We start from the raw sequence: 17008 nt of genomic DNA, 5'->3' as shown, positions 1-17008 counted from the left end.
GGCCTGGATATAAATAGAGGGGCCTGGGGATGGAGACATTGGGGGGTCTGGAGTAACACAGGGGAGCCTGGAGAGACACAGAAGTTTGATTAGAGAAATTCACATTTTTCCTGCACAAAAGCTCCTGTTACTACAGTGTATATTATCTGGTCAGGGGCTGGTTGGCAACTTTTAGCCTGGGGGGCAAATGCATGCAGGCGGCCCTGGCAGAGGGGTAGCGTGTAGCCAGGGTGCCCGAAGAATATGCGTGCTACGGCAGCCCCCCCCCTCAAGTGTTCCATACGGGTCCATATGGGATTAATGTAAAGTAAAAATAAAGATTAGGAACAGCCCCGTCGTGGTGCCCATGTGCAGTGCCCCCCTGTGCCCAAGAGAGGATCCCCTTATGCAGGCCTCCAGTAGTGCCCCCAGTAGTGAACCCCTTATGCAGTGCACCTTATACAGTTTTCCCCAGTAGTGGTCCCCTCCCCTTGTTGTGCCCCTAGTAGTAGTAGTCCCCCTTGTAATAGTAGTCCCCCCCTTGTAGTGCCCCCAGTAGTAGTCCCCCCCCTTGAAGTGCCCCCAGTTATAATCCCCAGTAGTGGTCCCCCCTTGTAGTGCCCCCCCCTGTAGTGCCCCCAGTAGTGATCTCCCCCTTGTAGTACCCCCAGTAGTGGTCTCCCTCTTGTAGTGCCCCCAGTAGTAGTCCCTCCCTCTTTTAGTGCCCCCAGTCCAGCAGTGGTTCCCCCTTTGTAGTGCCACCAGTAGTCCCCCCCCTTGTAGTTCCCCCAGTAGTGCCTCCAGTAGTGGTCCCCCCCTTGTGGTGCCCCCAGTAGTGGTCTCCCCCTTGTAGTGCCAGCCTCCCCCCCAGTAGACACAAGTAGTAAAAAAACAAAAAACACCTGAATCCCAGCTCCCGCCGTCGCCATCTGCTCCTCCGTCTGACCTTCCCGGGCATTATGGAAGAAACGTCATATAATGTCATGACGCCTCTCCCATTGCCCACTGCGGGAGCCGGAAGATGGAGCGGCTCCTGCAGTGGGCGCAGCAGCAGCTAATGAGGGTCTGACAGACTCTCATTGGCTGCTGCTTACAACAAACACAGAGCTGCCGGAGCCCCAAGTGTTTGTCACTTGTGTAGCGCTGACCGAACTCCGTCCGGTCAGCGCTACACACGCGGTGCAGTCTGTGTCACAGAGACACAGTGTGCACCGCGGCCCGCATGATGCTGCGGCCCGGGGGGCACATGGAACCCTGCCCCCCGGCACCGCCCGCCACTGTATCTGGTTATGATGATGACATTAGTTATATTTCTACGTATACAGGCATCTTCCAGACAATGTGATCTCCTACATGAATAGTGAATACCGGCTGAAGACGCTGCCCAGTGAGGCTCATATTCCTCAGAGGTTCCCGTTGCAGAGAAACCACCATATAGGTAAGAAAAGACTTTCACACTGACTGGGGCCTCAAAAACACGCTGAGGGGTGACACCAAGGTGACAGGAGCCGGGTGCTGCACTCTAGCATTAAGTGCAGCACCCGGCTCCCTCACACTGTCAGGAGCTCACCCGCACCTCTGGCACCCCCCGCACATAGGGGTTCGGTCTGCGAGGCCATACCCCCTTCCCGAGTGACCATGCCCGCTGTCTCCACCCCCCTTTCAGAGGCGCGCGGCGTGCACAACGTCACTCCCCGCACCAGGTGACACCCTGGGGAAGGACGCCACTGATGTGTGTAATAGCCTGTGTAACTGGGACCACCCATTACTAGATCTCTAGTTTCACCTATGACCCCTACCCCTCCCCCTCTCCCTTCCCTCCCCACTGCCTTGTCCTTGTAGTTGGACAACCCTGGCTCTCTTGTAGACAGTCGTCTCCGCTCTCGTTACGTCTTATTTGTAGCCTGAACCCACAAACCCCATCTGCCCACCCCTCAATAACCATCAATACCTATAGGTCATTATGCCTAAGTAAGGCGCAGAGGATGTATGACCAGCAATGACAGTGGGCATGCTATGAGGTAGTGTAAGGGCAGAATTGAGCAGGGGAGCGTGATATGAGGTGCATGAGGTGCCTGGCCAGCATTATAATAATAACAGTGTATTCAGTACTTTATAGGGAGAGGGGGAGGGTTAGGATACAATCTGATAGGTATCGGTATCCTAACCCTTTCAGGATGCCGGCTTTGGGATTTTCACCGCCTGGATCCCGAGCGCTGGCATCCCGTACCCAACCCCTCCATATTCCTTATAGCGTTCTTTACATTCTTTTTTTATATACTCCAAAACAATATGTCTGAATAAGCCACATGAGTCACTATATCTGAATGTTCTCATACTTATGTTATTGCTGTGTAATGTAGATAATGAATAGATATTAATCTGACACTAGCGAGGTTTGCAGAAGCGGATCATGGGGCTCGCTTACAGATGACAAGGCGACAGGCGTCTCGGCTCCCAGCCGATGAATATGACTTTGTATCACACATAGAATACAATGTTACAGTGTTTATTACATAATGTTGGATAATTCCCATTGTTCATCTGTAATATAAAAACAATTACCCTGTATATAGCAATGTGTAATATATGAGCTATAGGAGACAGATAACATGGAGGTAATGTGATGCAGGAAAGCCGGGGAGAAGGTCACAGCTGTAGCCAGTGATTTATGTCTTATCCAATGTGAGAGGAAAACTTATCACCTTAATAATTGCAGACCTAGTAGATTTGTATTCATTTCCTAAATGCCACAACATAAAACAAGCCCTGATAGCCGGCTGCAGCATTTCATCTGCACAATTTACACGGGAGCTATAACGGGGGGGGGGGGGGGGGAGATCTGTGAGGGGAGAGGAAGAGACGAGGGGCTCACGCCCCTCACCGCAGTCACTTGTCTGTAAATCGTTACGGTAGACCAAGAAGCTACAGTACATGCATAATTGTGTTACTGGAGTGTACTGGGCTGCTACCCCGCTCTCCAGTACATAGGGTCTGATTCAGACCCGCTCGCTAGATGCGGCCGCTCGCTCCCAGTGTATGCAAATTCAGCTAAGTGACGTCAAGGCAGCCGCTCGCACGGCAAGGCATAAGCGCGCCCACTATGTCTTGGCGAGCGATCATTTTGGGTTTCCAGACGCCCACCTGCCTGTCTTTAGCCGCCCACTAGCGCACGTCATCTCCAGGAAGTATATACAACCATCGGTACATTGGGGAACCATCGGATCAGACCGCAGCGCTTGTGGTTGACTGTACCCTACCGCAAGCACTGCAAGCAGTTCTGTGTAAAAACCAGCCAGGTGACGTGTACTATGACGCTGCCTGGTAATTATCCACGCCTCTGAAACGGCGTCGAAACACTCTGGCACGTCTGCGTCCGCAACTACACTCCCCCGTTACTACTGCCCTGCCCCCGTTACCACCCACAAACGGCCTCTCCTGTCACTCATTCCACTGGGCTGTCTTTGCTGGGCGAACAAGCGCTACCCGATCGCTCAAACTAGTTTGCACACGCGCACTGCAATGCATAAGCATGCGCAAATGCATAACAACGGCCACGTATGAGCGAGCGGCTGCTTGCGTGAGGGTCTGAATCAGGCCCACTGTCCACAGAGCTACCGATGTCATGGTCCCATGTCATGGAAACAGAGGGGCTCATTCCGAGGAAGGGGGGGAAGCAGAACAAGCCAGTAACTGTGCACCTGGACACACCAGGCTGTAATACAAGGGGGTCGGATACATGTATTATGTCTGCATGCAGGGAAAATACTGGCTGCTTCTGCATATAGCACCTGATTCAATAAAGATCACTATAGCAATTGCAATAGCGATTACACGCGCAGTCTGACTGCGAAGATATGCTAATGATTGCAATCGCAATGTCATACGCATCCTAACATAAGGACGCCCACCTTACCTTACACACATCTGTAATACTTAACAAGACTGCGAAACCATCGGTAACATCGAGGAACATCGGGCCGTCACGCACAATTACAGCAGCTCTGACCTGTCTCAGAAATCGCAGGTCTCGTTCCACGCAGTGAGTACACAAGCTACGTATGCCATCGCAGTGGCTAATTTATCCACGCCCCTACAACGGCGTTCAAACACACTGGCACGCCAACGTTTCGCCGTCCACCCCCCTCACCACCCCCAAACGGTACTTCCTGTCAATCACTCTGCGATGGGTCTGCGTAGTCACTGCGATCACGGGGCCTGATTCAGATCCACTCGCTAGATGCGTTTGCTCACTCCCAGCGTATGCAAATCCGGCACACACCCAGCAGGTCAGGTGATCGCACGGCAAGGCATTAGCACGCCCACTACCGTATGTCTTGGCGTGTGATCACTTAGTGTATGCAGACGCCCACCAGCCTGTCTTTAGACGCCCACTTGCGCACGTCATCTCCAGGAAGTGTATGCAAACATCGGTACTTTGGGTACCATCGGATGCGAACGCAGCGCTTGTGGTTGACCATACCCTACTGCATGTCCTGAGAGCACTTCAGAGTGAAATCCCACCAGGTGACGTGTACTATGACGCTGCCTGTTAATTATGCACGCCTCTGAAACAGCGTTGAAGTTCTCAAGTACGCCTGCGTTCGCACCTCCACTCCCCCGTTAGTAGTGGACTGCCCCTGTTATAACGGCCTCTCCTGTCACTCACTCTGCTGGGCTAACACATCCCGGTCTTTCACATTGGTTCACGCAGGGGCATTGCGATGCGTACGCTTGGGCAGAAGAGCGACTATCGGCCAGCTACGAGCGCTCGCATCGTAGCGAGTGGGTCTGAATCAGGCCCACAGTCTCGATCGCAATAGTGATCCTTGCTGAATCAGGCCCATAGACCACACATGCTGGGCAGCTTTATCCGTACACTGCAATGTGGATTAGAGATAGGACACGTCCCTACCCCTGCACATCTTACACCTGCCCCCCTGCAGTGCAGCATGGTGTTACCCAGGGGCAGTTACTTGCTTCTTTCCCTTGCTCCCCACTCAGGACCAGCCCCAGGATGAGGCCAGGCAGGCAGGCAGTCAGGCAGGCAGGCAAACAGGCAGGCAGGCAGACAGGCATTTCTGTCACCTATGTCAGATCATACCTGTACTACAGGCAGGCAGGCAGGCATTTCTGTCACCTATGTCAGATCATACCTGTACTACAGGCAGGCAGGCGGGCATTTCTGTCACCTATGTCAGATCATACCTGTACTACAGGCAGGCAGGCATTTCTGTCACCTATGTCAGATCATACCTGTACTACAGGCAGGCAGGCAGGCAGGCATTTCTGTCACCTATGTCAGATCATACCTGTACTACAGGCAGGCAGGCATTTCTGTCACCTATGTCAGATCATACCTGTACTACAGGCAGGCAGGCATTTCTGTCACCTATGTCAGATCATACCTGTACTACAGGCAGGCAGGCATTTCTGTCACCTATGTCAGATCATACCTGTACTACAGGCAGGCAGGCATTTCTGTCACCTATGTCAGATCATACCTGTACTACAGGCAGGCAGACAGGCAGGCATTTCTGTCACCTATGTCAGATCATACCTGTACTACAGGCAGAAAACCCTGCAATTAAAGTTCCTCTTCTACATGTGAGCAGAAAACATGCAGAAAACCACATGCATGACCTGAACGTGGGATATTACCAAGCTGACAACTTGTGCGATTAAACGTAGAGATGATACACATCCCTAAATAAATATACTGTAATTAGGAGATTGTTATACTTACAGCTCTATTGCCTTGTTCCACATGACGACATATCCAGAGAGAACGAAGGATTCTATATTTACAATGTGTGTGTTTCCTCTCTCCGTCCCGACGTACAGCCACTTACTCTGGAAAGGCAGATGGCAGCAGGTAATCCTGAAAGATGGCAGAACGGTGATTTACCAACATGGAACGTACATTCATTTCCTCACGTCTGTGTATAATGTGAAGACAGTATATTGCATGGATAGAGACAATAATACAGGATAACACTGAATGGACCCTGAGAATGACCCTGGTAAATGTAATAGATGTATATTTCTGTAGTCCTGAGCCCAGGCACACTAAGGACTGTACACTGTACCTGTCTCTGCTGACGGTCCCTGAGCATAGCAGAACTTTGGTGCATAGGCAATAATCAGGGAAGTAAGACAGTGCTATGTGACTGGTTGGGAGTAAGGCTGGGAACACATTAGATGATATCTCATTTTCAGGCAAATTAGAAGGACATATATTTCACATCGCATAGTGTGTACGCTCAACCGCACGTTCATATGTGTCATTAGCAGGGACGTCTCATCTCATGTGCTGCATGTCACATGGGCCGACCACACTGATGACAGCAAGCAGGTGAATGTGAGATGGACGGGTATATCACTCTGTCATACAGTGTATACAGCTTCCCGATATATCTTTCAGATGGTATTAAATGGGAAATGTTGTGTGCTAAGGGAGGAAGTGTGCAGTGTGTATTGTATGGTCTGTTATTGCATGTAACAGAGGAAGTGTGCAGTGTGTATTGTATAGTGTGTTATTGCATGTAACAGAGGAAGTGTGCAGTGTGTATTGTATGGTGTGTTTTTGCATGTAACGGAGGAAGTGTGCAGTGTGTATTGTATGGTGTGTTATTGCATTTAACAGAGGAAGTGTGCAGTATGTATTGTATGGTGTGTTATTGCATGTAACAGAGGAAGTGTGCAGTATGTATTGTATGGTGTGTTATTGCATGTAACAGAGGAAGTGTGCAGTATGTATTGTATGGTGTGTTATTGCATGTAACAGAGGAAGTGTGCAGTGTGTATTGTATGGTATGTTATTACATGTAACAGAGGAAGTGTGCAGTGTGTATTGTATGGTGTGTTATTGCAGTAACAGGAAGTGTGTAGTGTAATGTATGGTGTGTTATTGCATGTAACAGAGAAAGTGTGCAGTGTGTAGAATAATGTATGGTATGTTAATGCATGTAACAGAGGAAGTGTGTAGTGTGTATTGTATGGTATGTTATTGCATGTAACAGAGGAAGTGTGCAGTGTGTATTGTATGGTGTGTTATTGCATGTAACAGGAAGTGTGCAGTGTGTATTTTATGGTATGTTATTGCATGTAACAGAGGAAGTGTGCAGTGTGTATGGTGTGTTATTGCATGTAACAGAGGAAGTGTGCAGTGTGTAGAATAATGTATGGTATGTTAATGCATGTAACAGAGGAAGTGTGTAGTGTGTATTGTATGGTATGTTATTGCATGTAACAGAGGAAGTGTGCAGTGTGTATTGTATGGTGTGTTATTGCATGTAACAGAGGAAGTGTGCAGTGTGTATTGTATGGTATGTTATTGCATGTAACAGAGGAAGTGTGCAGTGTGTAGTGTAATGTATGGTATGTTATTGCATGTAACAGAGGAAGTGTGCAATGTGTATGGTATGGTGTGTTATTGCATGTAACAGAGGAAGTGTGCAGTGTGTATTATATGGTGTGTCATTGCATGTAACAGAGGAAGTGTGCAGTGTGTATTGTATGGTGTGTTATTGCATGCAACAGAGGAAGTGTGCAGTGTGTATTGTATGGTGTGTTATTGCATGCAACAGAGGTAGTGTGCAGTGTGTATTGTATGATGTGTTATTGCATGTAACAGGAAGTGTGCAGTGTGTATTTTATGGTATGTTATTGCATGTAACAGAGGAAGTGTGCAGTGTGTATTGTATGGTGTGTTATTGCATGTAACAGAGGAAGTGTGCTGTGTGTAGTGTAATGTATGGTATGTTATTGCATGTAATGGGAAGTGTGCAGTATGTATTGTATGGTGTGTTATTGCATGTAACAGAGGAAGTGTGCAGTATGTATTGTATGGTGTGTTATTGCATGTAACAGAGGAAGTGAGCAGTATGTATTATATGGTGTGTTATTGCATGTAGCAGAGGAAGTGTGCAGTTATTTATTGTATGTTGTATGGTGTGTTATTGCATGTAACAAAGGAAGTGTGCAGTGTGTATAGTATGGTGTGTTACTGCATGTAACAGAGGAAGTGTGCAGTTTGTAGTGTAATGTATGGTGTGCTATTGCATGTAACAGAGGATGTGTGCAGTGTAATGCATGGTGTGTTATTGCATGTAACAGGAAGTGTGTAGTGTAATGTATGGTGTGTTATTGCATGTAACAGAGGAAGTGTGCAGTGTGTATTGTATGGTGTGTTAAAGCATGTAACAGAGGAAGTGTGCAGTGTGTATTGTATGGTGTGTTATTGCATGTAACAGAGGAAGTGTGCAGTGTGTATGGTATGTTATTGCATGTAACAGAGGAAGTGTGCAGTGTGTATGGTATGTTACTGCAAGTAACAGAGGAAGTGTGCAGTGTGTATGTTATTGCATGTAACAGAGGAAGTGTGCAGTGTGTATGTTATTGCATGTAACAGAGGAAGTCTGCAGTGTGTATGGTATGTTATTGCATGTAACAGGAAGTGTGCAGTGTGTATGGTATGTTATTGCATGTAACAGAGGAAGTGTGCAGTGTGTATGGTATGTTACTGCAAGTAACAGAGGAAGTGTGCAGAGTGTATGTTATGTTATTGCAAGTAACAGAGGAAGTGTGCAGTGTGTATGTTATTGCATGTAACAGAGGAAGTGTGCAGTGTGTATGTTATTGCATGTAACAGAGGTAGTGTGCAGTGTGTATGTGATGTTATTGCAAGTAACAGAGGAAGTGTGCAGTGTGTATGGTGTGTTATTGAATTTGCATATAACAGAGGAAGTGTGCAGTGTGTATTGTATGGTGTGTTAAAGCATGTAACAGAGGAAGTGTGCAGTGTGTATAGTATGGTGTGTTATTGCATGTAACAGAGGAAGTGTGCAGTGTGTATGGTATGTTATTGCATGTAACAGAGGAAGTGTGCAGTGTGTATGGTATGTTACTGCAAGTAACAGAGGAAGTGTGCAGTGTGTATGGTATGTTATTGCATGTAACAGAGGAAGTGTGCAGTGTGTATGGTATGTTATTGCATGTAACAGAGGAAGTGTGCAGTGTGTATGGTATGTTATTGCATGTAACAGGGGAAGTGTGCAGTGTGCATGGTGTGTTATTGCATGTAACAGAGGAAGTGTGCAGTGTTTATGTTATTGCATGTAACAGAGGAAGTGTGCAGTGTGTATGTTATGTTATTGCATGTAACAGGGGAAGTGTGCAGTCTGCATGGTGTGTTATTGCATGTAACAGAGGAAGTGTGCAGTGTGTATGTTATTGCATGTAACAGGGGAAGTGTGCAGTGTGCATGGTGTGTTATTGCAAGTAACAGAGGAAGTGTGCAATGTGTATATTATTGCATGTAACAGAGGAAGTGTGCAATGTGTATATTATTGCATGTAACAGAGGAAGTGTGCAGTGTGTATGGTGTGTTATTGCATGTAACAGAGGAAGTGTGCAGTGTGTAGAATAATGTATGGTATGTTAATGCATGTAACAGAGGAAGTGTGTAGTGTGTATTGTATGGTATGTTATTGCATGTAACAGAGGAAGTGTGCAGTGTGTATTGTATGGTGTGTTATTGCATGTAACAGAGGAAGTGTGCAGTGTGTATTGTATGGTATGTTATTGCATGTAACAGAGGAAGTGTGCAGTGTGTAGTGTAATGTATGGTATGTTATTGCATGTAACAGAGGAAGTGTGCAATGTGTATGGTATGGTGTGTTATTGCATGTAACAGAGGAAGTGTGCAGTGTGTATTATATGGTGTGTCATTGCATGTAACAGAGGAAGTGTGCAGTGTGTATTGTATGGTGTGTTATTGCATGCAATAGAGGAAGTGTGCAGTGTGTATTGTATGGTGTGTTATTGCATGCAACAGAGGTAGTGTGCAGTGTGTATTGTATGATGTGTTATTGCATGTAACAGGAAGTGTGCAGTGTGTATTTTATGGTATGTTATTGCATTTAACAGAGGAAGTGTGCAGTGTGTATTGTATGGTGTGTTATTGCATGTAACAGAGGAAGTGTGCTGTGTGTAGTGTAATGTATGGTATGTTATTGCATGTAATGGGAAGTGTGCAGTATGTATTGTATGGTGTGTTATTGCATGTAACAGAGGAAGTGTGCAGTATGTATTGTATGGTGTGTTATTGCATGTAACAGAGGAAGTGAGCAGTATGTATTATATGGTGTGTTATTGCATGTAGCAGAGGAAGTGTGCAGTTATTTATTGTATGTTGTATGGTGTGTTATTGCATGTAACAAAGGAAGTGTGCAGTGTGTATAGTATGGTGTGTTACTGCATGTAACAGAGGAAGTGTGCAGTTTGTAGTGTAATGTATGGTGTGCTATTGCATGTAACAGAGGATGTGTGCAGTGTAATGCATGGTGTGTTATTGCATGTAACAGGAAGTGTGTAGTGTAATGTATGGTGTGTTATTGCATGTAACAGAGGAAGTGTGAAGTGTGTAGAATAATGTATGGTATGTTAATGCATGAAACAGAGGAAGTGTGTAGTGTGAATTGTATGGTATGTTATTGCATGTAACAGGAAGTGTGCAGTGTGTATTGTATGGTGTGTTATTGCATGTAACAGAGGAAGTGTGCAGTGTGTATTGTATGGTATGTTATTGCATGTAACAGAGGAAGTGTGCAGTGTGTAGTGTAATGTATGGTGTGTTATTGCATGTAACAGAGGAAGTGTGCAGTGTGTATGGTATGGTGTGTTATTGCATGTAACAGAGGAAGTGTGCAGTGTGTATTATATGGTGTGTCATTGCATGTAACAGAGGAAGTGTGCAGTGTGTATTGTATGGTGTGTTATTGCATGTAACAGAGGAAGTGTGCTGTGTGTAGTGTAATGTATGGTATGTTATTGCATGTAACGGGAAGTGTGCAGTATGTATTGTATGGTGTGTTATTGCATGTAACAGAGGAAGTGTGCAGTATGTATTGTGTGGTGTGTTATTGCATGTAACAGAGGTAGTGTGCAGTTATTTATTGTATGTTGTATGGTGTGTTATTGCATGTAGCAGAGGAAGTGTGCAGTATGTGTTGTATGGTGTGTTATTGCATGTAACAAAGGAAGTGTGCAGTGTGTATAGTATGGTGTGTTATTGCATGTAACAGAGGAAGTGTGCAGTATGTATTGTATGGTGTGTTATTTCATGTAACAGGAAGTGTGCAGTATTTATTGTATGGTGTGTTATTGCATGTAATAGAGGAAGTGTGCAGTGTGTAGTGTAATGTATGGTGTGTTATTGCATGTAATAGAGGAAGTGTGCAGTGTGTATTGTATGGTGTGATAAAGCATGTAACAGAGGAAGTGTGCAGTGTGTATAGTATGGTGTGTTATTGCATGTAACAGAGGAAGTGTGCAGTGTGTATGGTATGTTATTGCATGTAACAGAGGAAGTGTGCAGTGTGTATGGTATGTTATTGCAAGTAACAGAGGAAGTGTGCAGTGTGTATTGTATGGTGTGTTAAAGCATGTAACAGAGGAAGTGTGCAGTGTGTATGGTATGTTATTGCATGTAACAGAGGAAGTGTGCAGTGTGTATGGTATGTTACTGCAAGTAACAGAGGAAGTGTGCAGTGTGTATGTTATTGCATGTAACAGAGGAAGTGTGCAGTGTGTATGTTATTGCATGTAACAGAGGAAGTCTGCAGTGTGTATGGTATGTTATTGCATGTAACAGGAAGTGTGCAGTGTGTATGGTATGTTATTGCATGTAACAGAGGAAGTGTGCAGTGTGTATGGTATGTTATTGCATGTAACAGAGGAAGAGTGTAGAGTGTATGGTATGTTATTGCATGTAACAGGGGAAGTGTGCAGTGTTTATGGTATGTTATTGCATGTAACAGGGGAAGTGTGCAGTGTGTATGTTGTGTTATTGCATGTAACAGAGGAAGTGTGCAGTGTGTATGGTGTGTTATTGCATGTAACAGAGGAAGTGTGTAGAATAATGTATGGTATGTTAATGCATGTAACAGAGGAAGTGTGTAGTGTGTATTGTATGGTATGTTATTGCATGTAACAGAGGAAGTGTGCAGTGTGTATTGTATAGTGTGTTATTGCATGTAACAGAGGAAGTGAGCAGTGTGTATTGTATGGTATGTTATTGCATGTAACAGAGGAAGTGTGCAGTGTGTAGTGTAATGTATGGTATGTTATTGCATGTAACAAGGAAGTGTGCAGTGTGTATGGTATGGTGTGTTATTGCATGTAACAGAGGAAGTGTGCAGTGTGTATTATATGGTGTGTCATTGCATGTAACAGAGGAAGTGTGCAGTGTGTATTGTATGGTGTGTTATTGCATGCAACAGAGGAAGTGTGCAGTGTGTATTGTATGATGTGTTATTGCATGTAACAGGAAGTGTGCAGTGTGTATGGTATGATTTTGCATATAACAGAGGAAGTGAGCAGGGTGCATGGTGTGTTATTGCATGTAACAGAGGAATTGTGCAGTGTGCATGGTATGTTATTGCATGTAACAGAGGAAATATGCAGTGTGCATGGTATGTTATTGCATGTAACAGAGGAAGTGTGCAGTGTGTATGGTATGTTATTGCATGTAACAGGGGAAGTGTGCAGTGTGTATGGGGTGTTATTGCATGTAACAGAGGAAGTGTGCAGTGTGTATGGTGTGTTATTGCATGTAACAGAGGAAGTGTGCAGTGTGTATGGTGTGTTATTGCATGTAACAGAGAAAGTGTGCAGTGTGTATGGTATGTTATTGCATGTGACAGGGGAAGTGTGCAGTGTGTATGGTGTGTTATTGCATGTAACAGAGGAAGTGTGCAGTGTGTATGGTATGTTATTGCATGTGACAGGGGAAGTGTGCATTGTGTATGGTGTGTTATTGCATGTAACAGAGGAAGTGTGCAGTGTGTATGGTGTGTTATTGCATGTAACAGAGGAAGTGTGCAGTGTGTATGGTGTGTTATTGCATGTAACAGAGGAAGTGTTCAGTGTGGATGGTGTGTTATTGCATGTAACAGAGGAAGTGTTCAGTGTGGATGGTGTGTTATTGCATGTAACAGAGGAAGTGTGCAGTGTGTATGGTGTGTTATTGCATGTAACAGAGGAATTGTGCAGTGTGTATGGTGTGTTATTGCATGTAACAGAGGAAGTGTGCAGTGTGTATGGTGTGTTATTGCATGTAACAGAGGAAGTGTGCAGTGTGTATGGTATGATTTTGCATATAACAGAGGAAGTGTGCAGTGTGCATGGTGTGTTATTGCATGTAACAGAGGAATTGTGCAGTGTGTATGGTATGTTATTGCATGTAACAGAGGAAATATGCAGTGTGCATGGTATGTTATTGCATGTAACAGAGGAAGTGTGCAGTGTGTATGGTATGTTATTGCATGTAACAGAGGAAGTGTGCAGTGTGTATGGTATGTTATTGCATGTAACCGGGGAAGAGTGCAGTGTGTATGGTGTGTTATTGCATGTAACAGAGGAAGTGTGCAGTGTGTATGGTGTGTTATTGCATGTAACAGAGGAAGAGTGCAGTGTGTATGGTATGTTATTGCATGTAACAGGGGAAGTGTGTAGTGTGTATGGTATGTTATTGCATGTAACAGGGGAAGTGTGCAGTGTGTATGGGGTGTTATAGCATGTAACAGAGGAAGTGTGTATGGTGTGTTATTGCATGTAACAGAGAAAGTGTGCAGTGTGTATGGTGTGTTATTGCATGTAACAGAGAAAGTGTGCAGTGTGTATGGTATGTTATTGCATGTGACAGGGGAAGTGTGCAGTGTGTATGGTGTGTTATTGCATGTAACAGAGGAAGTGTGCAGTGTGTATGGTATGTTATTGCATGTGACAGGGGAAGTGTGCATTGTGTATGGTGTGTTATTGCATGTAACAGAGGAAGTGTGCAGTGTGTATGGTGTGTTATTGCATGTAACAGAGGAAGTGTGCAGTGTGTATGGTGTGTTATTGCATGTAACAGAGGAAGTGTGCAGTGTGTATGGTGTGTTATTGCATGTAACAGAGGAAGTGTTCAGTGTGGATGGTGTGTTATTGCATGTAACAGAGGAAGTGTGCAGTGTGCATGGTGTGTTATTGCATGTAACAGAGGAATTGTGCAGTGTGTATGGTATGTTATTACATGTAACAGAGGAAGTGTGCAGTGTGTATGGTGTGTTATTGCATGTAACAGAGGAAGTGTGCAGTGTGTATGGTATGTTATTGCATGTAACAGGGGAAGATAGCAGTGTGTATGGTATGTTATTGCATGTAACAGGGGAAGAGAGCAGTGTGTATGGTGTGTTATTGCATGTAACAGAGGAAGTGTGCAGTGTGTATGGTGTGTTATTGCATGTACCAGAGGAAGTGTGCAGTGTGTATGGTGTGTTATTGCATGTAACAGAGGAAGTGTGCAGTGTGTATGGTGTGTTATTGCATGTACCAGAGGAAGTGTGCAGTGTGTATGGTGTGTTATTGCATGTAACAGAGGAAGTGTGCAGTGTGTATGGTATGTTATTGCATGTAACAGGGGAAGTGTGCAGTGTGTATGGGGTGTTATTGCATGTAACAGAGGAAGTGTGCAGTGTTAATGGTATGTTATTGTATATAACAGGGGAAGTGTGCAGTGTGTATGGTGTGTTATTGCATGTAACAGGGGAAGTGTGCAGTGTGTATGGTGTGTTATTGCATGTAACAGGGGAAGTGTGCAGTGTGTATAGTGTGTTATTGCATGTAACAGAGGAAGTGTGCAGTGTGTATGGTGTGTTATTGCATGTAACAGAGGAAGTGTGCAGTGTGTATGTTATTGCATGTAACAGGGGAAGTGTGCAGTGTGTATGGTATGTTATTGCATGTAAAAGAGGAAGTGTGCAGTGTGTATGGTATGTTATTGCATGTAACAGGGGAAGTGTGCAGTGTGTATGGTATGTTATTGCATGTAACAGGGGAAGTGTGCAGTGTGTATGGTGTGTTATTGCATGTAACAGAGGAAGTGTGCAGTGTGTATGGTATGTTATTGCATGTAACAGAGGAAGTATGCAGTGTGTAGGGTATGTTATTGCATGTAACAGAGGAAGTGTGCAGTGTTAATGGTATGTTATTGCATATAACAGGGGAAGTGTGCAGTGTGTATGGTATGTTATTGCATGTAACAGAGGAAGTGTGCAGTGTGTATGTTATTGCATGTAACAGGGGAAGTGTGCAGTGTGTATGGTATGTTATTGCATGTAACAGAGGAAGTGTGCAGTGTGTATGGTATGTTATTGCATGTAACAGGGGAAGTGTGCAGTGTGTATGGTGTGTTATTGCATGTAACAGGGGAAGTGTGCAGTGTGTATGGTGTGTTATTGCATGTAACAGGGGAAGTGTGCAGTGTGTATAGTGTGTTATTGCATGTAACAGAGGAAGTGTGCAGTGTGTATGGTGTGTTATTGCATGTAACAGAGGAAGTGTGCAGTGTGTATGTTATTGCATGTAACAGGGGAAGTGTGCAGTGTGTATGGTATGTTATTGCATGTAAAAGAGGAAGTGTGCAGTGTGTATGGTATGTTATTGCATGTAACAGGGGAAGTGTGCAGTGTGTATGGTGTGTTATTGCATGTAACAGAGGAAGTGTGCAGTGGGTAGAATAATGTATGGTATGTTAATGCATGTAACAGAGGAAGTGTGTAGTGTGTATTGTATGGTATGTTATTGCATGTAACAGAGGAAGTGTGCAGTGTGTATTGTATGGTGTGTTATTGCATGTAACAGAGGAAGTGTGCAGTGTGTATTGTATGGTATGTTATTGCATGTAACAGAGGAAGTGTGCAGTGTGTATGGTATGTTATTGCATGTAACAGAGGAAGTGTGCAGTGTGTATGGTATGTTATTGCATGTAACAGAGGAAGAATGCAGTGTGTATGGTATGTTATTGCATGTAACAGGGGAATTGTGCAGTGTGTATGGTATGTTATTGCATGTAACAGGGGAAGTGTGCAGTGTGTATGGTGTGTTATTGCATGTAACAGAGGAAGTGTGCAGTGTGTATGGTGTGTTATTGCATGTAACAGAGGAAGTGTGCAGTGTGTAGAATAATGTATGGTATGTTAATGCATGTAACAGAGGAAGTGTGTAGTGTGTATTGTATGGTATGTTATTGCATGTAACAGAGGAAGTGTGCAGTGTGTATTGTATGGAGTGTTATTGCATGTAACAGAGGAAGTGTGCAGTGTGTATTGTATGGTATGTTATTGCATGTAACAGAGGAAGTGTGCAGTGTGTAGTGTAATGTATGGTATGTTATTGCATGTAACAGAGGAAGTGTGCAGTGTGTATGGTATGGTGTGTCATTGCATGTAACAGAGGAAGTGTGCAGTGTGTATTATATGGTGTGTCATTGCAAGTAACAGAGGAAGTGTGCAGTGTGTATTGTATGGTATGTTATTGCATGTAACAGAGGAAGTGTGCAGTGTGTATGGTGTGTTATTGCATGTAACAGAGGAAGTGTGCAGTGTGTATGGTATGTTATTGCATGTAACAGGGGAAGTGTGCAGTGTGTATGGTATGTTATTGCATGTAACAGGGGAATAGAGCAGTGTGTATGGTGTGTTATTGCATGTAACAGAGGAAGTGTGCAGTGTGTATGGTGTGTTATTGCATGTACCAGAGGAAGTGTGCAGTGTGTATGGTGTGTTATTGCATGTAACAGAGGAAGTGTGCAGTGTGTATGGTGTGTTATTGCATGTACCAGAGGAAGTGTGCAGTGTGTATGGTGTGTTATTGCATGTAACAGAGGAAGTGTGCAGTGTGTATGGTATGTTATTGCATGTAACAGGGGAAGTGTGCAGTGTGTATGGGGTGTTATTGCATGTAACAGAGGAAGTGTGCAGAGTGTATGGTGTGTTATTGCATGTAACAGAGGAAGTGTGCAGTGTGTATGGTGTGTTATTGCATGTAACAGGGGAAGTATGCAGTGTGTATGGTGTGTTATTGCATATAACAGAGGAAGTGTGCAGTGTGTATGGTGTGTTATTGCATGTAACAGAGGAAGTGTGCAGTGTGTATGGTATGTTATTGCATGTACCAGAGGAAGTGTGCAGTGTGTAGGGTATGT

The 17008-nt window shown here is 44.6% G+C and overlaps 1 protein-coding gene across 9 annotated transcripts in view; it reads right to left on the bottom strand.

Moving 5' to 3' along the window:
* The window catches only part of STXBP5L (syntaxin binding protein 5L), a 581790-nt gene that overhangs the window by 321212 nt on the left and 243570 nt on the right, over window positions 1-17008 (bottom strand). For all 9 annotated transcript variants that reach the window (XM_088455906.1, XM_088455901.1, XM_088455909.1 and 6 more), the window contains one exon: window positions 5726-5860. In XM_088455906.1, coding sequence (XP_088312032.1) covers window positions 5726-5860 — 135 coding nt within the window. The remainder of the gene's footprint in view (window positions 1-5725; window positions 5861-17008) is intronic.

This window comes from Taudactylus pleione, unplaced genomic scaffold (assembly GCF_031769625.1).
Source record: "Taudactylus pleione unplaced genomic scaffold, aTauple2 ptg000677l, whole genome shotgun sequence".
Taxonomy (NCBI): domain Eukaryota; kingdom Metazoa; phylum Chordata; class Amphibia; order Anura; family Myobatrachidae; genus Taudactylus; species Taudactylus pleione.
This window is presented reverse-complemented; position numbering and strand designations above follow the sequence as displayed.